This window comes from Lepidochelys kempii, chromosome 1, assembly GCF_965140285.1.
Source record: "Lepidochelys kempii isolate rLepKem1 chromosome 1, rLepKem1.hap1, whole genome shotgun sequence".
NCBI lineage: Eukaryota > Metazoa > Chordata > Testudines > Cheloniidae > Lepidochelys > Lepidochelys kempii.
Genome location: NC_136380.1, coordinates 353,111,278 through 353,132,768, shown reverse-complemented (window position 1 = coordinate 353,132,768; position 21,491 = coordinate 353,111,278). Strand labels below are relative to the sequence as shown.

At 48.4% G+C, this 21,491-nt stretch overlaps 1 protein-coding gene across 9 annotated transcripts in view; it reads left to right on the top strand.

Annotated features, from left to right (window-relative positions):
* Positions 1-21,491, top strand: part of SHANK3 (SH3 and multiple ankyrin repeat domains 3) — a 769,810-nt gene that overhangs the window by 350,384 nt on the left and 397,935 nt on the right. For all 9 annotated transcript variants that reach the window (XR_013635242.1, XM_073329053.2, XM_073329054.2 and 6 more), the window contains one exon: positions 18,226-18,565. Coding sequence is in view for 8 of the 9 variants with exons in the window: in XM_073329053.2 (XP_073185154.1) it covers positions 18,226-18,565 (340 nt within the window). In the remaining variant the exon portion in view is untranslated. The remainder of the gene's footprint in view (positions 1-18,225; positions 18,566-21,491) is intronic.

Here is a 21,491-nt window from a genome sequence, read left to right as displayed (position 1 = left end):
CCCGTTAAACCAAAAACAAGTCTGATTTCTGCGTTTTTTTATGGGTTTGGCATGTCTGCCAGGGAGTGATCCTTTTCCACTCAGAGAAGAGTTTAAAAACTACTTGCGGGGATCCATGGTGGAAGAACTATTAAATGCACTCTTCCTTCTAACTATTGAAGGAGAACTTTTAAAAGATATGGATGCGAGGATATCATTAGCGTTTGCGGAGCAGAAGTTAAGGAAGCAATGTGCAGTAAAATAGCACCTACCTGCAACCTATGAGATTGTTTTAATTACATGTATTTTTGTTATTGTATTGAATATTTAAATTATCATATTTCTTTTCATTTCATTTTTTACGGAAAACACAAAGGTTAGCTGTTGGGGGTGGGGGGTGGGCGCTGAAGACGCTGTGCCTAGGGCTGTGTAAGGTGTAAATCTGGCCCTGACCCCACCCTGACTGCTCCTCCACCACCCTCCCACCCATATGCCACTACCCTGACCTCAGCACCCTCCTTTTAGAAGCAGCATGTCTGCAGCTCCTCACCAGAGCCTTTCTTGCCTTCTGGCATGCCTGCCTCAGCTCTTTGATTTTACAAGCTCTTCTCCACCATGCCGCCAGCGATCTGGCTGTAGAGATTAACGTTCCTGCAGCTGGAGCGGAGCTGTGACTGCACAGCCCCCTCTCCCCACAGCCCCAGAAGATCCACCCCGTCTTGTGTACTTCAGGCAGGAATGTGTTTGCTGTGTGGAGCCAGCATGCTCAGCTGGGCAGGAGCTATCTGAGCTCTCCATAGGGAGCAAACAGGAAGAGCAAGTTTGAAACTTCCCGGGGCTTTAAAGGGGAGGGGCGCATGCCTGTGTACCTGGCTGAAGGGCAGTGGAGTTCAAACTGGTGATCATGGTGGGCACTGTGGGACGCCTCTTGGAGGCCACTGAGGTGGACGTAAGCCCTATGTTTCTCGTCTAGGTGGTTTTATTAGGTCGGCATAGCAGGCGAGTTAAAGCGGCGGGAGGAGAATTGCAGTGTGTACACCTCCACACACCTGCCTTATGTCGACTTAACTTCATAGTTTAGACAAGCCCTCAGTCTCATGGCCACTTGTAGCATGGGCCTTTTCTCGGATTTTAACCCTTTCATGCAGCAGGTGATCTTAGATTTAATCACCAAACCAAGAGTGTCAGTATCAGAACAGTTTCTCTCAGAGGCAGACATGACTCACCTCTGTACTCTTCTTTTATACATGGTCTGAGGCTGGAAAGTGGTGTCGGGTTTGACTGGCTGTGAAGACTACCATCTTCCGCAATGAGATGATAAAATGGGTGCTTGCTTCATTTGGCTGCTTGAATGGTGATTTAATGATTCAGACATTTGGAAAGTCGTCGTGAATGTGTAAGGGAGATGGACATGTGATGTGCTCTTGTGTTCTAGACGGAGCCGGAGGGAGTGCTGTCTGTAAAAGGCCTGGTTGAGGCGAGTGGAGGTATGGCCACGCTTTTTGGCAGTAGCATTCATTTAGAGGGTGTGAAAACAGGTGTCAGGATGACTAACTTGAGTGCCAGAGCGCAAGGTCTGTGCAATAGCACTATGCAGCCAGGAACCCTCCTGCTGCCTTGCAGCATGCCAGACTCCAGTGACTCCCAGCCTGCTCCTGATCCAATTCCTGCCACGGTCCCTGCCTGGCCCGAGCCCTGTTCCACTCCTGGCCTTGCCCTACCCTCATCTTGCTCCAGCCCTGTTACTGACCTGCTCCAGCCCTGTTACTGACCTGCTCCAGCCTTGCCTCCTCTGCCTGACCCTCCCTGAACCCTCAGAATCTGACCACCTAACCTGAACCTTTAGCCTGTATCTAAACCCTAGCTACGATCCTGTCTTGGCTTGTCCCTGGACTCTGACCACCTGGCTTCAACTCCTGGCTTGTACCTGAACTTCGGTGTGGTACTGATTATGGCTTGTCTATGGACTCTGAGCTCGGTTCTGACCCTGGCATGCCCCCAGACTCCAGCACCATCCTTGGCCAAGTCCTGACTGGACGTCCTGCTTCAACCTCCACTCCAGCCACTAGGCCTGGCTACCCGAAGGCAGCTCCTGACACAGTGTCCCATTTATATGCTGAGTGCACATTAGTCACAATGGGGAAGGCAGGGACTGAGACCGGCCCATTTTATTTGAACACAAATTCATGGGTATCTAAGACAGCTATAGACAGAGGAGTCATGCCAGAGTCTAAACTGTTTACCCAATTGATGTATTTATTCCTTCCCAGGTTGTCTTCTGGGGAGATATTGTCTCTCTTCCTAGAAACCTTACCTCCGTCTTAAACACGAACCATTTTGCCCAAGCTATTCCAAATTATCCCCCTAGAAAGCCCAATAAGAAACACTTCCCAAAGCTACATAAAGAGCTGTAACTTTGCTTGGGGCCAAGTCCTGCAAAACCCCCCCCCCCATCCCCCGCTCTGCAGAGTACAGTTCCACTGGAAGCAGGGTAGCAGAAACAGCTCACTTGCCAACAGGAGCACATTAAAGAGATCTGGAATACATCAGTGAAACATACAATTATACATTTCCCCTAAGCAGTTAGCATCAAGAAACTAATAATTACCTTGTACAGCACATTTATAGCAAAACCCAAACCAAACTGTTGCTCTCCCAGGAGCTTCTCCATCCCTTAGTTTTGCTTCTGCATTCCTACCTCCTGCCCTTCCCCTGCTTTGGTTCGCTATCAGATAGCAGGAGGATACGTGCAGTGTAGAACCTAGAGAGACAAGCTAGATACATACCTCACTAGAAGCTTGGCTCTGCAGACCCTTACATGTATGAGTTATCCTTGTGCTTGGAAGTAGCCCCATTTACTTCAGAGGGAGGAAGGAGCAGCAGGATCAGGCCTGTGGACTGTATAATGCCATAGGGCCCCAGGGTCGAATTCTTGCCCTGGGTTACTCTGATTCACCTTACTGAAGTCAACAGGATTACATGGGTATAACTGAGACCAAAATTTGGCTTTTGGTCTCAGAAGTCTGTAAAGTGCCACATGTCCAAGGGGCACTTACATAAACTAATATTTGGACCAGATTATCCACTGCATCCAAATCCTCCTGGGTGCAGCAAAAAAGGCTGTCAGGAAGGTTTTCCAGAACCCAAATCATTCTTGTAGCTCTTTGCTGAACCCTTTCCAATTTGAAAATATCCTTATTAAAATGTGGGCACCAGTCCTGGACACAGTATTCTGTAATGGTCTCACTAATGCCATATACAGAGAAAAAAACACCTGCCTACTCCTACTTACTATTCTTGCTTATACAGTCCAGGATTGCATTAGCTCTTAGCCGCCACATTGCACGTTCATTTAGTTTCCACCATGATCCCTAAAACCCTTTCAGAGGTATTGCTTTCCAAAATACAATCCCCCAGCCTGTTAGCATGATGAACATTGTTGGTGCCTAGATGCATGCCCTTGTATTTAGCTATACTAAAATGCATGTTTTTCAGATGAGTCCACAAAACTATCCGGACTGGTCTATACAATTGATCTGTCCTGTCATTATTCACCACTCTAGCAATGTTTGTATCAGCTGGAAACTTTACCAGCAGTGACTTTGTATTTTCTTTTTGATCTTCGATTAATGTATTGAATAGCATTGAGCCAAGAAAAGAACCCTGCAGGAGCCCACTAGAAATACCCCATCGGATGATAATTTCCACTTGACAGTTACTTTTTTAGCTCTGTCAGTTAGTCGGTTCTTAATTCATTTAATATGTGCTCCACTGAATCTGAATGGTGCTTTTGTCAAAATTAGAATGTTGTGTAGAACAAAGCCAAATGCCTCAAAGAAGTCTCAGTTTGTTTTTGGCACCAGTTACCATTGTTAACCAAATTTGTAATAGCATAAAATGCTGTCAAGTTTTCTGTATTTCCTATTTTTCATAAAACAATGTCAATTTCAATTAATTATGTTGCCATCCTTTTAAATCTTTACCAATTGCATCCTGCATCAGCCTTGCCATGACTTTTCCTGGGATTGATGTCAAGCTAACTGGTCTGTAGTTATCCAGGTCATCCTTTTTTGTGCTTTTTGACCCCAGAACTCAATACAATTACACCAGGAGTGAATTTGGCCCATGGGCTTGGTGTCATTGCCCACCAGCAGTTGTCTTCAGTTGTTCTCACTTGTGTCTCTAGTTCCCTGTCTGTGAGCTGGCACATCAACAGTGGCTATTAACCCTGCTTTGAAACTGGAATTGGTCATTGAGCCCTAGGGGACTTGTAATGCCCGGCAGCCGGGTACACACAGACACTCAATGTGCCGCAGGCTAGTGCAGGGTAGATATGCATCCCAGTTTGCCACAAACTAAGTGTTTGTACAGATAAACCCTTCTAAAATCCAGGGGGAAGAAGACATCTCCTTTTACCTCCTGCTGTCCTCCACCTCTCCTGGTGCTCTGCTGCCTCCACTATGCACATCTGAGACCTGGAGACATGGAAACCACCTGTGCAGGAAGGAGGAGGAGAGTGCTATGAACTCATCCAAGGAGACATGCAGGGGTCTGCTTTTGGGTACCAATGGCTGAAGAATAGTCTAGTCTCTATTCTGGAAACTCGCCTCTCCTCTCCCTCCCTCCATCCCATATAAGTGCAGGATACAGACTGAATGGGGCTTAATCACCACTGTGAATGCTGACACCTTGAAGTGAAATTCCAGAACCATGTGACTAAAACCAGAGAGAATAAGTGCATCAAGTTGCTATGACAACAGGAAGGTTTTTACAGGACATTGAAAGTTATGTATTTTGAACATAAAAGATTCTTCTGTGAACTAAGCAGAGTGTCTGGTTGCGTGGCACAGCTGGTAATGTGTAGGGCATGAGTTCAGGTTGAAAAGAGCCATGAGGCCTCTGTAAAGGCAGAGAAAGATACCCTGCCTGCCCCCTTCCCTGAAACCTATCAGACAGCATGATTAGGCCACCTTCAGAGCTTACACTCTGCCTTTTTACATTTAACCTGTGTTAGTTGCTATGGAAATAGTGACATTAGGATGGATGGAACCTAGGGATGTGGGTAAATGCAGAATAGAGAAAGGCATTCCTGCTGAGCAGGCTCACACCATTTCACTGGTCTGCGCTAGACTAAGATAAAAGGTGATCTCACATGTATTGACTAACATGTTTTAAACACTAGCTACCTTGTGTAGACAGAGCTTGACCTTTAAAAATGTGTGAGAGGTGAGCTGATCATGGTCAGCCCTAGGCTGCCTACTAGAATTGTCCACAACCAGCTAACAGGGTTTAAAGGAACTAAACCATATCTGCACTGACTTAAAAACGTGCTAGCTGACACAGTGTGGAAAACACCTTTTCTCCTAGGGGTTGTCTACCCCGGGGTTTAATCCACAGCTTTTTGCTGTGCGTTGGGTAAGTGCAGGGTTCAAGCATCGGTAATAGCATGCACACAGATGGTGTGCCCTCTGTCAATGTGCCTCGTTGTGTACATATGGAACAGTGTATTCTAAACTGAGGGCACAGTGTTCTCTAAGGACAGCACATATTCCTTTGCTTCGATGTTAAGCAGTGTGCATGCTGGGCCTTTTCCCGCTCTGCATTGTGGGAGACATGGCAGAAGCCAGGTGCATTCACATTTTTTTTTAAATCCCACGATTCATCTATTTCCACCCTGAGCTTCCTTTCTGGGCGGGCTAGTGCCATTTCCAACTTGTGCTTGGCCAGCGTGGACCCACCAATGCTCCGTGCCTTTATGTTGACAACCTTGAATACACAAAGCTGCTTGGGCAGTATTTCAGCTGTCAAAACAGAATGAATTTGGCTTGGGGGTCTTTGCCTGCTGCTCCACTAGGCAGATGATGTGGTGGCAGCAGCAGGAGGGTCTTCAGCAGTAGTGGAACCAGGATGTGGAAGAGAAAGAACAGGAATACACTGAGCAACTGGTGTAAAGGACCCATTCCTGGAGCAACTTCACAGCACGCAGCACCATGTTTGGGCTTGGGAAGCCAGTGTGGAGTGGTGGGAAAGAATTGTTCTGCAGACTTGGGGTAAACAGCTGTGGTGAGAGAATTTCAGGATGATGAAGGCAACCTTCCTGGAGTTATGTGCTGAACAGACCGGGGAGCTGCAGCAGCAGTGTACCAACATGCAGTGCCCCATACGCATGGATAAGCACGTCAGTATTGCTGTCTGGGAGCTGGCCAGCCCCAAATACTGCCCGTCCGTAGCACACCAATTCGGCATGGGAAGATCAGGTGTTGGGGCCGTCATGCAGGTGTGTGATGCCATGGACAAGGTATTGTTGAACCGAGTTAGAAAGCTCGGTAGTGTTCAGGAGGTTTGACAGCTTTGCTCTCCTGGAATTCACAAAATGTAGTGGGGTGATGGATGGAACCCATGTGCTTGTTCCCCACCACCACCCCCATCAGGGCACAGAACTCATAAATAGAAAGGGGTATTTCTCCAGGGTGCTTCAAGGGCTTGTTGACCACTGTGGCTGGGTGGTCTGGAAGGGGCCATCATGCTATGATCTTCCAGCTCTCTTTATATTGATGGAGAAAGGACTCTTTATCCCAAGGATCGTGATGGAAATTAATGATGTGGCCATTGCTCTGGTTATCCTGGGGGAGGCTGGGGTTCAGAGGCTTGCTCAGCCTGGGCACTGTTGTCAGGGACGCCTGCTCTTATGTTGAGTCTCAGACCTGAAATTGTGCAGCTCTACATCCCACGAAGGGGTGGGGGCTGGAAGTTTTTTGTGCGTTCAGTGTTGTGTATGGGCGGTTGATGTGAAACGTTGTGGCAGTCCCTATTGTACCTTGTGCCTTTGCCTACATGTGTTTGTAAAACCTTATGAATTAGTGCAAACTTAAGTATTTTCGGTGTAAAATGAACGGCCATGTCCTCATGAATGAAATTGTAAAGGTTTTTATTATTAAACAATCTATTAATTAACAAACATAAATGAATCTGCAACTGAAACAACTGCTTTTAATTATGAAACAATGTGTTAAAAACTAATCTATTATCTAGCTACAAAAAAATCCCTTTTAATTAAACCAGCTGTGAAACAAAACAGCAAAGCGCAACAGTGCAGTGCAGGGAACAACGGAAGAGGTGGGGAGGCATAAAGTCACAGGCGGTATACATCTTGGCTCTGCTTCTTTTGGTTTGTGGGGCTTCTGATGTGAAGTGTCGATGCTCAAAGGTACCAGGAGCAATCGAGGTCTCAAAAGAGCTGGGGTCCAGGTGCTACTGCTCTCAGCTGGGCTCTGGGAGGGGACTGGCTTGTGGGAGCAGTGCTGCAGGGGTACAGCAGGGTGGAGTAGCTTTTGTGCCCAGTAACCTGTATTGTCCAGGGGCTGCATAACATGGCTGGGTGTTGGCTTACAGTACTGCATTGCCTGCTGCCCCGATAGTGACGTGCTACAATAGGGCATCTTGGGTTTGTATTGCCTCCAGGATCTGCGTCTCCCTTTCTTTTGGGCATGGTAATTCTTTCCTTGGCAACTGCTATGCATCCTTTGCCACTGCCATGATTTCCCTTGAAAGTGCCTTGCCAGATCCCCAGTCTGCCCTCAGATATTTCCACCACCGTGTCACGTTTTTTGTTTTCCTTTGGGACTGTGTCATGATGTCTCTGAGAGTTTCCCATTTTCTCCCCCTCAGATTTGTCCGCCATTCCCCCATTGATAAGGGTCCTGTGCTTGAGGGTCTGGCCAGTGCAGGTGCCACAAATGTGGGTATATTTAACAAAAATGGCAAGCAGGTATTGTTCATATTCTAGGGAGGCCGTGATGGCATTTTTTACATGCATTTCCAGCTTTACCACCCTGAGATTTTTTCCCAGTTGTGGGTGAGCCTCTGAGATGGTGAATGGTGTGTGGGTTTTTTACCTGTGCGGTATATGCTGTTTGGCTTGGCCATGGTGCCGTGGAGGCCAGGGGGTGGGGAGGGATGGGTTGGGATTTGTATTCCCCAGTCTGTGGATGGTGTTGGGAATTGAGTTCCCCATCTGGCTTTGCAGTTGTGTTGAGCCTTGGAGGTGCTTACATGGTGTTGGGGGCATTAGCCAGGTGAACCTGTGAGAGAGCTGGATAGTAATCCCCTTTACATCCCTTTTAATTTGACCTGACCTGGATAACGTTACACTGAGGCAGGTGACGGGGCAGACAGTGGTCTTATTCATAAGGGCAGACCAGGGAGAGACGCTGTGACATTATCCACCAGGATGCCCCCCACCCACCCCTAAGGAGTGCAGTAAAATGGCATCACTCAGGCTATACCAGGAAATAATCCCTCATAATTTCTGAACAAAAGTTAGACATTTTTTCCGTCTTAGATTTTGTTTGTATCACACCTGCAGACATGGAAAAAGTGCAGAGCACAATAGCTAGGGTCTGCGCTGATTGCCTGAAGCATTCGCTGTTACCAGCTTTTCTCTAGGTAAGCCTGTGAAAAGCCAGTAAGAGCGTTGCTACCACCAGAGCAAAGCCATTGTACTGTAAGAATGCACACAGGGCATGTATCCCTCGGCAGGGAGCTGTGCTCATTGCACTTTTACTGGGGGGCAGTGTCCATTTCTACCTCATATGTCAAGTGAGACTGCTAGCCAAACTGTCTTTCCTGTAATCTCTGTCTCACCAAACGTTTACGTTTCACACCAAAGCACGTTTTCGCTGTTAAAATCTGCCATAGGGTGGTGGTGGTACAGGTTGCAGCTGTGCATGCCGCCCATTGCCCTTTTGAGATGGTGAACTAGGTTGGGTGGGTGGGGGGTATTCTCCAAGTGCTTGCTCATGTCGATTCCATTCTAGGTGTGCGTGCGCCCACGTGCACAGTTGTCAGAGATTTTTGCCTTAGTGGTATCCGTAGGGTCGGCTGTGGCGCCCTCTGGAGAGCCGCACTCCTGCATCGGTATATCAGGCACTGCCAGCCCTACACCCTTTCAGTTCCTTCATACCGCCCGGGACAGCTGGTTGGAGCACTTTCCCTTTGCCTCCCAAGTGGATAACGGTTTTCTCTCTAACTCTCATAGTTGTTAGCTTTGTACATAGTTTGTTTACAGTAGTTAGTCAGTAAGTTGGTGTTAAGTAGTGTTAGTTAGTGGGGGACTTAACCCCGGGACGGAGCATGTCCCGGTCCTCAGGTTTAAGCCTTGTTCTGCCTGCAATAGGCCCATGCCCATTAGCAACCCCTATAGCAGCTGCCGGTACCATGCATGGCATTGGACCCAGCTAAGGCTCCCCAAGGGGGGTAAGCTAGCCATGAGACCTCCCCAGCGGGCAGTCGAACACCATTGATCCCTGGAGCGGAGGCAGCGTTCCCTGTCTCCACAGCCTAGGTCTCCCGTTAGATGACCTACGTTGCTGGCATCGCACTCGTGGTCACGATCAACTCAGTGCGGATTGCCTATGGGGAGACGTCGGTCACTGTATATCTGGCACTGATCGTCCTCTTGCCAGCCAACCCCTCAGCGTAGATCTCTGTCGGTGCATTGTTCCCCTCAACTATGGAACCGGTCACCGGTGCAGCACTGATCACCCTGCTTCTGGCACTGATCCCTGAAAAGACAGTCCTCCTATTCAAGGCATCACTCCACCATGGTTACGGTCAGCTGTCAGATACAAGCTCGGACGGCCCCACTCTGGTCACCAGAAGGGGATTCATCTGGGTTGGAATGGGACTTCAGCCCCTCACCACAACAGCAGCGGCCCTTGTGGGCACCCGAGGACTCCTCTGCTCCCACAGTGATGACCTGGCAGCAGGGCCAGTGGCCTGTATGGTGGCCATATTGGAACGGGTGGGGCATGCCGGTTAAGCCAATGCCCTTCTGGCACCACTGCTCCCTTGCTGCCTCAGAGAAGCAGCCCCCAGGCTGATGGCACCGTGCTCGGGGTGTGGAGCTGAATCTGACACTGGGGTGAAGGAGCGGATGCCCGCTCCAAAAGAACCTTCCTCCACAAGGGAACGAGGCAGTGGCAGGGCCCTCTCACGCCAACCCGCCTGAGGGCTTGAAGGAACACCAAGCCTTACTCAGAACGACAGCTGAGAATTTGGGCCTGGAGGTGGAGGAAATGGCAGTTTTCTGACCCTTTTTTCCACGTGCTTTCGGTGGCAGCCCCCTCACGAGTTGCGCTGCCCATGCACAACAGGGGTCTAAAAATAGCCAAAGCCCTCTGGCAAACCCCCCTCCTCTATCCCACCCACCTCCACTTGGGCCCAGAAGAAGTATTTTGCCCCTGCTAAGGGGTCTGAATAACTTTATACCCATCTGTCCCGAGGGTTGCTCGTCATAGCTGCTGCCAATGAGAGAGACAGACTAGGGCAAGCAAGTTCCACCTCCAAAAATAAAGATGCCAAGAGGCTGGACCTTTTTGGGAGGAAAGTCTATTCATTGGCCATCTTTCTGTTTAAGTGGCGAACCACCAGGCTTTATTGGGGAGGTATAACTTTAATCTGTGGGACTCCCTCCAGAAATTCAAAGATGCTCTGCCCCAAGACTTGGCCCAAGAGTTCACTGCCTTCGTAGAGGAGGGTACAGCAGTGGCCAGGAGCTCCCTCCAGATGGCCAGGGATGCGGCCAATTTAGCAGCCAGGGTGGTCGCCTCGGCTGTGGTTATAAGGCACGGTTCCTGACTTCAAACCATGAGCCTGTCCCAGGAGATGCCATCCTCCATCTAAGACCTCCCATTTGATGGGAGCAGACTCTTCTCTGAGCAGACAGATGCGAGACTGCATGGGCTCAAGGACACTAAAGCCACCTGCCACTCACTGGGCCTGCATACGCCGCAAACGGCCAGGAAGCAGTGGAGGCTGCCCCCACCTCATAGGCCTTGCCCTCCTCAGCAGGGCTCCGCTCGGAGAAGGGACAGAGACACAGGTTTTAGTCATCGCTGTCCCTCTACCTCCCGTTCACTACTCAGTCTGGCCTGGTGAAACACCACGGGGGCCAGAAGCACTCAATTTGAGGGCGCACTCAGGAGTGATGCCCTAGTCAGTTTCCTGGATTCACCTTACTCTTTCCTCAACCACCTACACCACTACCATTCAGCCTGGTCACGAATGACGTCGGATTGCTGGGTGCTTGGCATTGTATCTCTGGGCTGTATCCTGCAATTCTCTACCACCCCTCTGTCCCACCCCCCTTCCCCATCCCTCTTCAGGGACCCTTCTCACAAACAACTCCTCGCTCAGGAAGTGGAAAGCCTCCTACAGCTGGGAGAGGTGGAGGAGGTCCTTCGAGAAATGAGGGGGAAAGGGTTCTACTCCCATTATTTCCTAATTCCAAAAGTGAAAGGGAGCCTAAGACCCATCCTGGGTCTGCGATGCCTCAACAAATATCTCAAAAAGTTAGTTTCGCATGGTCTCACAAGCCTCCATCATTCTTGTTAGAGGGCTTTCCCTTCACCCTCTCCCCTGGTTCTTGTCACACAGACAGAAAGCAGAAGACCAGAAGTCCGAAGTGTAGACAATGTGATGTTTGTTGGAGTTAGTTTCCAGCAAATGTGTTCCATAACTCTGACCCTGCAGAGCCTTGTTTCCCCGTGTCCCCCCCTGCCCCTCTGGAGGCATAATTATACTTGAAATGCATGCTCAAAGTCCCACTCCTTACAACTTAGGGTCATGTTCCATTTTGGGTCTAGGGTCTTCATCCCATCCCTTTTGTACCCCATGGGAGGGGTAAGGAGTGAGGTTGTGCTCAGTCAGGGAGGGGCATTTCTTTGGTCTTTTAGTGTTTTATACCTTTCCACCAAGCCCTTTGCCCCTCCTGACTGGTTGCTTGATTTTGCCTTGAGATAGGGGTTGAGGCAATCTTTGTGTGCTCTGTGTAACACTTCAACTGCTCTTATCTATTCCCATTGTACTAACAAATAAGAACATAAGAATGGCCGTACTGGGTCAGACCAAAGGTCCATCCAGCCCAGTATCCTGTCTGCCGACAGTGACCAGTGCCAGGTGCCCCAGAGGGAGTGAACCTAACAGGTAATAATCTAGTGATCTCTCTCCTGCCATCCATCTCCACCCTCTGACAAACAGAGGCTAGGGACACCATTCCTTCCCCATCCTGGCTAATAGCCATTAATGGACTTAACCTCCATGAATTTATCCAGTTCTCTTTTAAACCCTGTTATAGTCCTAGCCTTCACAATCTCCTCAGGCAAGGAGTTCCACACGTTGAATGTGCGCTGAGTGAAGAAGAACTTCCTTTTATTTTTTTTTTATTATTATATGCCCTTGTTGCCAAGAAGGCCAATGGCATTTAGGGATGTTTAAGTAGGGGCATAGCGAGCAGATCGAGGAACGTGATCGTCCCCCTCTATTCGACATTGGTGAGGCCTCATCTGGAGTACTGTGTCCAGTTTTGGGCCCCACACTACAAGAAGGATGTGGATAAATTGGAGAGAGTCCAGCGAAGGGCAACAAAAATGATTAGGGGTCTGGAACACATGACTTATGAGGAGAGGCTGAGGGAACTGGGATTGTTTAGTCTGCGGAAGAGAAGAATGAGGGGGGATTTGATAGCTGCTTTCAACTACCTGAGAGGTGGTTCCAGAGAGGATGGTTCTAGACTATTCTCAGTGGTGGAAGAGGACAGGACAAGGAGTAATGGTCTCAAGTTGCAGTGGGGGAGGTTTAGGTTGGATATTAGGAAAAACTTTTTCATTCTATGATTTGTTTTAAACCTGCTGCCCATTAATTTCATTTGGTGGCCTCTAGTTCTTATATTATGGGAACAAGTAAATAACTTTCCCTTATTCACTTTCTCCACACCACTCATGATTTTATAGACCTCTATCATAGAATCATAGAATATCAGGGTTGGAAGGGACCTCAGGAGGTCATCTAGTCCAACCCCCTGCTCAAAGCAGGACCAACCCCAACTAAATCATCCCAGCCAGGGCTTTGTCAAGCCTGACCTTAAAAACCTCAAAGGAAGGAGATTCCACCACCTCCCTAGGTAACACATTCCAGTGCTTCACCACCCTCCTAGTGAAAAAGTTTTTCCTAATATCCAACCTAAACCTCCCCCACTGCAACTTGAGACCATTACTCCTCATTCTGTCATCTGCTACCACTGAGAACAGTCTAGATCCATCCTCTCAAGTTGCAGTGGGGGAGGGTTAGATTGGATATTAGGAAAAACTTTTTCACTAAGAGGGTGGTGAAACACTGGAATGCGTTACCTAGGGAGGTGGTAGAATCTCCTTCCTTAGAGGTTTTTAAGGTCAGGCTTGACAAAGCCCTGGCTGGGATGATTTAACTGGGAATTGGTCCTGCTTTGAGCAGGGGGTTGGACTAGATGACCTTCTGGGGTCCCTTCCAACCCTGATATTCTATGATTCTATGATTCTTTGGAACCCCCTTTCAGGGAGTTGAAAGCAGCTACCAAATCCCCCCTCATTCTTCTCTTCCGCAGACTAAACAATCCCACTTCCCTCAGCCTCTCCTCATAAGTCATGTGCTCCAGCCCCCTAATCATTTTTGTTGCCCTCCGCTGGACGCTTTCCAATTTTTCCACATCCTTCTTGTAGTGTGGGGCCCAAAACTGGAGATGAGGCCTCACCAATTTCGAATAGAGGGGAACGATCATGTACCTTGATCTGCTGGCAATGCCCCTTCTTATACAGCCCAAAATGCTAATGGCCTTCTTGGCAACAAGGGCACACTGTTGACTCATATCCAGCTTCTCGTCTACTGTAACCCCTAGGTCCTTTTCTGTGGAACTGCTGCCGAGCCATTCAGTCCCTAGTCTGCAGCGATGCATGGGATTCTTCTGTCCTAAGTGCAGGACTCTGCACTTGTCTTTGTTGAACCTCATCAGATTTCTTTTGGCCCAATCCTCTAATTTGTCTCGGTCCCTCTGTATCCTATCCCTACCCTCCAGCGTATCTACCTCTCCTCCCAGTTTAGTGTCATCTGCAAACTTGCTGAGGGTGCAGTCCACGCCATCCTCCAGGTCATTAATGAAGATATTGAACAAAAGTTGCCCCAGGACTGACCTTTTGGGCACTCCGCTTGATACCGGCTGCCAACTAGACATGGAGCCATTGATCACTACCCTTTGAGCCCGACAATCTAGCCAGCTTTCTATCCACCTTATAGTCCATTCATCCAGCCCATACTTCTTTAACTTGCTGGCAAGAATACTGTGGGAGACCGTGTGAAAAGCTTTGCTAAAGTCAAGGAACAACACGTCCACTGCTTTCCCCTCACCCACAGAGCCAGTTATCTCGTCATAGAAGGCAATTAGATTAGTCAGGCATGACTTGCCCTTGGTGAATCCATGCTGACTGTTCCTGATCACTTTCCTCTCACTCTAAGTGCTTCAGAATTGATTCCTTGAGGACCTGCTTCATGATTTTTCCAGGGACTGAGGTGAGACTGACTGGCCTGTAGTTCCCTGGATCCTCCTCCTTCCTTTTAATCATATCCCCCCCTTGGTCTCCTCTTTTCTAAGCTGAAAAGTTCTAGCCTCTTTAATTTCCCCTCATATGGGACCCGTTCCAAACCCCAAATCATTTTAGTTGCTCTTTTCTGAACCTTTTCAAATGCTAGTATATCTTTTTTGAGATGAGGGGACCACATCTGTGCGCAGTATTCAAGATGTGGGCGTACCATGGATTTGTATAAGGGGAATAAGATATTCTCCATCTTATTCTCTATCCCTTTTTTAATGATTCCTAACATCCCGTTTGCTTTTTTGACTGCCGCTGCACACTGCGTGGACGTCTTCAGAGAACTATCCACGATGACTCCAAGATCTTTCTCCTGATTAGTTGTAGCTAAATTAGCCCCCATCATATTATATGTATAGTAGGGGTTATTTTTCCCAATGTGCATTACTTTACATTTATCCACATTAAATTTCATTTGCCATTTTGTTTCTCAATCACTTAGTTTTTTGAGATCTTTTTGAAGTTCTTCACAGTCTGCTTTGGTCTTAACTATCTTGAGCAGTTTAGTATCTTCTACAAACTTTGCCACCTCTCTGTTTACCCAAATCCATCTGACTAGGCAGAAGCAACATCACAGTGCCTTTGTCCTTTGTTTACACATATTGGTATAAGAGTATCAAAAAGTCAAACCCAAAATTCTATCCTAGGCTAACAAACAAACCTCTATACTAACAATTCCCTCCCTGGATCCTGGAGACTGGTACACTGCCTTGAACTTGAAGGACGAATATTTTCATATCTCCATCTTCCAAGGGCATAGACAGTTCTTCCGTTTTGTGGTGGGTCTGTGTCACTTCCAATTCATGGCGCTCCCCTTTGGACTCTCATTGGCCCCATGAGTGTTCATAAAATGCAAGGCGCTAGTGGCTGCTTATCTGAGGTGTCGAGATGTCCAGGTCTGTCTGTATCTCGAAGACTCTGTATCAGTGTTGGAGGGAGTTCCCTTTGTGGCTTCTTCCCCGTCACTGACCCTGCTCTCCAATGCTTTGGACCTGGGCTGGGGAGCCCACCTGGGCGAGGATAGCATACAAGGCCGCTGGTCGCGGGTCAATCGCTCCCTCCACATAAATGTCAGAGAGCTCAAAGCAGTTTGCTTGGCCTGCCAGGCTTTCCTGCCCCACCTGTTACGTGCCATCAACAGCATGAGCCTGGATACAGTTAGTACTCGGTGCCTTTGCACTCTTTGTTTTTGCCCAATGGAGCAGTCACTGTTTTGGAAAGGTGCTTGTGCAGGGTCTGAATGGACAGCATGGGCCGAGGGAGGAAGGGAGGGGAAGGGATCTTGACATGGAGAAGCTTCTAGCTCGCATCCGTCTACAATGGGGTGCGGCTGGGGTCACCCAGAACAGAAGATAGCACGGCAGTGTAGCTTACTAATAATAAATTAAAGCTTAAATAGTAAATTAGTAACAAAGTTACAGGAAAATTTATATGTTGATGGTCTCTCCATAGGATAAGCTGCCTCAGCCCTAGTCTGGGAATTGGGGTTGGTTGCTGCAGGGAGGGAATCAGGCTTGCCTTCCATGTCTCCTGCACAAAGGAGGTCTCCTGAGGTCTCTCCCAACCCTAATCTTCTAGGATTCTAAGGTCCCAAGTCCCGAAGGGATCCTGGCTTAAAGGGGAGATCTTTCCACTGGCCTTCTCAAGCTCATCCCCCCATGACTCTTGCTGACCATCCTTGGGGGAAGGCAGCCAGCAGGCGCCACAAGCTGCCAGGGTTCAATGGTCATGGAGTTTGCAAAATGTTGTCCAGCGCCTCAAAAAATGGACTGGTTACATGTCCGCTCGTCATCCCTCATTATTGTCATTCCTCATTTTAATGTAGGTGCTTCTGAGCTAGCTGTCTCCTTATCTAGCACTGTTCTGCATCCTGGGCATGGCCTAGCAATGTCCACAAAAATGTCTTCCAGTGCCTGGCCACAAGCTCTTCCTGCACCAGGGCTTCTCCCCAGATTGCAATGAGATCTGGGGTCTCAGCACAGGTCCATGCAGCAACTCCAGGCATTTTGTAGGGCTGCTGGAATACTTTTGAAGCTCTTGTGCTAAACTGGAATCCAGTAGTGAATGGACAAAATCTGGCAGTACCCCAGCTTATAAATGGGGTGATGGGACATCTGATCAGCTTGACTCGAGAGCAGAGGAGGGCCCACAGGGAAACAGGTCAGAAACCATCGCCCACAAAGCAGAGGGGGTCAGCTGTTCTAAGACCGTCAAAGGAGATTGCAGCACCGTTTCATGCACAGGAGTCATAGCCCAGACTGACTGGCTTTGCAGTTTAAAAGAGAACTCCAGAGCTTGTGATAAACGCAGTCAGTGCACTGTGATGGATTGCGTTGCGTGTAAACAAGCGGTTTCAAACTGGACTAAGTAAAAAGCTGCATATTTGATGATTTAACTGGGAATTGGCCCTGCTTTGAGCAGGGGGTTGGACTAGATGACCTTCTGGGGTCCCTTCCAACCCTGATATTCTATGATTCTATATTAAACCACCTGTGTAAACAAGCCCCTAGTGTAGACAAGGCCTCTGATGCTTCTGCTACCTCCACGTCCCTCTGTCCAGTCTCCACAGTATCCGTAACATTTTCTTTACGGAGGTAGAAGGTGGCTCTTTCAGTAGCTTCCTGGGTGTCATAAAGGCACACAGGAGGAGGTGGGGATGCTGGAGGGTTCGGGCAGCGCAGTGGTGAGGGAGTGGGGACAGAGGCGGGAATGGTGGACTCAGGCTGTGGAGACTGTTGGGTGACATGCTCAGTTAGTGGTGTGTTATGTAGGGAGTTGTTGGGATGTCAGACCTGTGCTTTGGACCTGAGGCAGCGATCCAGCCATTGAGGACTCCCAAGGCCCTTTGGGTTTCTGGGAGCTGCTGTGGGATGTTAGTGGGAATTCTAGCAGTCGGGCGATAGCCATTTGGTCAGAGTGCTAAGGCTTGCCAGCTGGAGGAGGGCTGTTTCGGACCTGTCCGGAGGGACTCTAAATTTGCTCATTCATGGGTTCATTCACCAAGTCTGGAGTTTCCTGGGGTGTTTGTGCAGTGGCCTGGGAAGAGCATCCATTGTTTTTATCAGTCAGCTCCCCACGCTTGAGGACAGGACTTCGGAATGAGGGAGCAAAGTGAGGGATGAGAGGAGGTGTAATTTCCAAATGTAAACCTTGCGGGTGGCAGCAGCTGCCCCGAGCCTGGGGCACAGGGAGCCTGGGGTCATGACAGGGCACTTAAGAGTCGGTGCGGCGAGAGTTGTGAAGGAATTGGAGGGAGAGTCCATTCTACACACCTCCCTATGAGTGGTCAGTTTTCCTCCTGGTGAAAGGCTAATAGGCGGATGCCTGGAGTGGTGTCAGAGCCAGGATTCTGGACTCGATGGACGAACCATGAGTCTGACCCAGTTTGGCAATTCCCACGTTCCCTCTATGTTCCCCTCTCCTTCCCTGCCTGGGGGGTTGCAGCAGGCCTTGCACCTTCACCGTCTTTCTAGCCAAACAGGACTGGGTGAGATTCACCTTCGTTCCATTATCCTGAACCCCAATTAACAGAAACATGGCATGATGGGTGACTTGTGTCTCCGGAAACTCACTGTGCTGCTTCTCAGCACTGGCTCTCAGCACCTGGTAACCCTAGGAGCAAGAGGCCAGCACTGGAAATAAGACCAGACTACGCATTTTCTCTTGGCAATCAACATCATTATTGGTAGAAATGAATATTTTCAGAGATGTTGAGCACTGCAAAGCTGCGTTTAGCTTCTTGCGCGGTTGGTAACTGATGGGACTCTCTTTGCTTGGTTTCTTGCAGTGCCTTTTAGAGAAACTCCCAGCTACACAAAGAGGAGACGGATCACTGGCGCAGGCGGCCTCTCCTCCCCCCGCATGCTGCAGCGTTCTGCCAGCGACAACAATTTGAAAGCCGAGAGCCACCCGTCCTACTCACCAGTGCCCTCGCTCCGCAGCCTGCCCCCACAGCTGCTGGCACAGATGCAGGAAGCTGCTGTTGGGGCGGGGGTGGGGGACAGTAGCCTGGCGAGCACGGGCAGCTCCCGGAGCACTCACAGCCGCTCCCCATCTCTGCAGCGCGTGCAGGAAGAGAAGGAGGCCGACATGCACACACTCAGGAGAAGCAGCCGAGGCAAGGCCAGGTAAGAGAGGGCGTGGGGATGAGGGAGATAGGTCGCTTGGTGCTCACCCGGCAGCCCACTGTGGTTCCTTGCTGAGTTTGTGAGCTCCTGTGCTGGAGTTGTGAGAGAACTGGAAGGGGCTGCTGGGTTTGTGTGCGTGGGTTGGTGCGATCTCAGCCTCAGCGAAGCTGATATTGGACCAGGCCTGCCTCCTTCAGTGGAGTTTGCTGTGACAGGTGGTGCTGGATGTAGCTGACCTGACATGTTGGTGTTCCTGGGAAGTCCCAGCTCTTGGAGCTAGTCAGGAACCCTGCTTTGTCTCTCCATGGTTGCGGGGAGCAGGGACACTGTTTGAGTGGGAACGGGCTGATCTGCGGAGTGTGAAGATACAGTGCAGTAACCTGATCTCTGAGGCTCTGCAACTTCCTAACCAAGCACCTCGGAGATTAGGAGCTGTCCTGGCTACCAAAGGGGCATGTGCCCAGAGTTCATGCAGCAGGGGTTCGTTTCCTTTTCTCTCCTCCCACCCCCAATCTATTTCCGTGCCTCAGGAAACCTGTGAGTACATCAGATGCCATAGTTGACTTTGTTGTTGCTATGAGAATGGAGCGTATTTTGAGGACGAAGACATCGAGGTGGCATATTGCAGACAATCGAACATCCACTATAGCCGAACTGACTTCCTGGCAGTACTCACTCACTCCTGCCTAGAAGTAGGTGCAGTTCCATTGTCCTGTAGAACCCAGCGCCATCTTTCACCCCCTCCACCATGCCAGTGTTTGGTACTGTTAGATACTGCCATCTTGCTGATGGAACAGTGGAGAGCTGGGTGAGGTTGGGCAATATCCAGGCAGACAACCACTGCTAGGGTCACATGGGAAAGCTGCCAGAATGCTGTTTCATTTAGATTTATTGAACTGAATGCATGGGAACAATATAACACACATTCTCTCCTATTATTTCCCAGTCACACACTGGTCTTTCAGGGAATGATCCTCAGGTCTGACACCAACTCCTCATTGGCTGGTACTTCTCTTTGTAAAGGTGGTGGTGTGGATCCTGGGAACAACAAACACATGAGCATCACCTGGGCACCAGGGAAAATGACTAAGGCTGTAATTAAGGACATAAGAACAGCCATACTGGGCCACACTGATGGTCCCTCTAGACCAGTATCCTATCTCCGATAGAGGCCAGGTGCTTCAGAGGGAATGAACAGAACAGGGCAATTTCAAGGGACCCATCCCATCATAAAGTCCCAGCTTCTGGTAGTTGGAGGCTTAAGGACACCTCAAGCATGGGGTTGAATCCTGGACCATATTGGCTAATAGCCGTTTATGTACCTGCCCTCCATGAACTTATCTTGTTCGTTTTTGAACCCAGTTATACTTTTGGCCTTCACAACATCCCCTGGCAATGAGTTCCACAGCTTGACAGTGCGTTGTGTGATGAAGTTCTTCTTTTTGTAAGTTTTAAACCTGCTGCTTATTGATTTCATTGGGTGACCCTAGTTCTTGTGTTATGTGAAGGGGTAAATAACACTTTCCTATTTGCTTTCTCCCCACCAGTCATGATTTTATAGACCTCTGTCATCTCCCCTCTTAGTTGTCTCATTCAGAAGCTGAACAGTCCCAGTCTTTTCAATCCATCCTTGTATGGAAGCTGTTCTGTACTCCTAATCGTATTTGTTGCTTTTCTCTGTCTGTACCTTTTCCAATTCTAATATAGCTCTTAAGATGGGGCAACGAGAACTGCACTCAGTATTCAATATGTGAGCATAGGATGGATTTATTTAGTGCCATTATAATATTTTCTGTTCTATTATTGAAGGACATAAATCCACACCATGTAGAGGTCAAGCACAGGAGTTTATTACGTATAGTGCTGACGGAGTGTCACCTTGCTTAGTAGGCTCAGAGACACTGTCAATCAATTGATTATAATGGAATATATGGATTTTCCATGGGCGGGGGAAAGTGACGGGGTAGGCAGTCCCACTTCCTCGGATAGGTCTAGCAGCAAGACATGATAGCACAGTAGCCAATGGTCAAAGGTTACATAATGTCTCTGCCCATGGTCTCAAGTTACCAAATTAACATTTAACATTTAATTAGTACTTTAATAAATGTATTCGTATATACCATATACCAGGTTAATACATCAGCAATGGATTTTAACCCTTCAATTATCTATCTCTTTCCTAATGGTTCCTAACATTCCTTTTTTTGACTGCCGCTGCAAACTGAACGGAAGTTTTCAGAGAACTATCCACAATGACTCTAATGTCTTTCTTGAGTGGTAACAGCTAATTTAGATCCCATTATTTTGTCTGTATAGTTATAATTATTTTTTCCAACATGCATTACTTTGCACTTATCAACATTGAATTTTATCTGCCATTTTGTTGCCCAGTCACTCGGTTTAGTGAGATCCCTTTGGAGCTCTTCGCAGTGTGATTTGGACATAATTATCTTGAGTAATTTTTTATCGCCTACAAATTTTGCTGTCTCACTGTTCATCCCCTTTTCCATATTATTTGTGAATATATTGAACAGCACATGTCCATGTACAGATACTTGGGGGACCCTGCTATTTATCTCTCTTCACTGTGAAAACTGACCATTGATTCCTACTCCTTGTTTCTTCTCTTTTAACCAGTTACTGATCCATGAGAGGACCTTCCCTCTTATCCCATGACAGCTTACTTTGCTGAATAGCTTTTGTCAAAGGCTTTCCAGAAGTCCCAGTACACTATATTGACTGGATCACCCTTGTCCAAACACTTGTTGCTACCCTCAAAGAAATCTAATAGATTGGTAGGCATGATTTCCCTTTACAAAAGATGTGTTGACTCTTGTCCAATAAATCATGTTCAACAGCGTGTCTGATAATTCTGTTCCTTACTATAGGTTTAACTAATTTGCCTGGTACTGAAGTTAGGCTTACT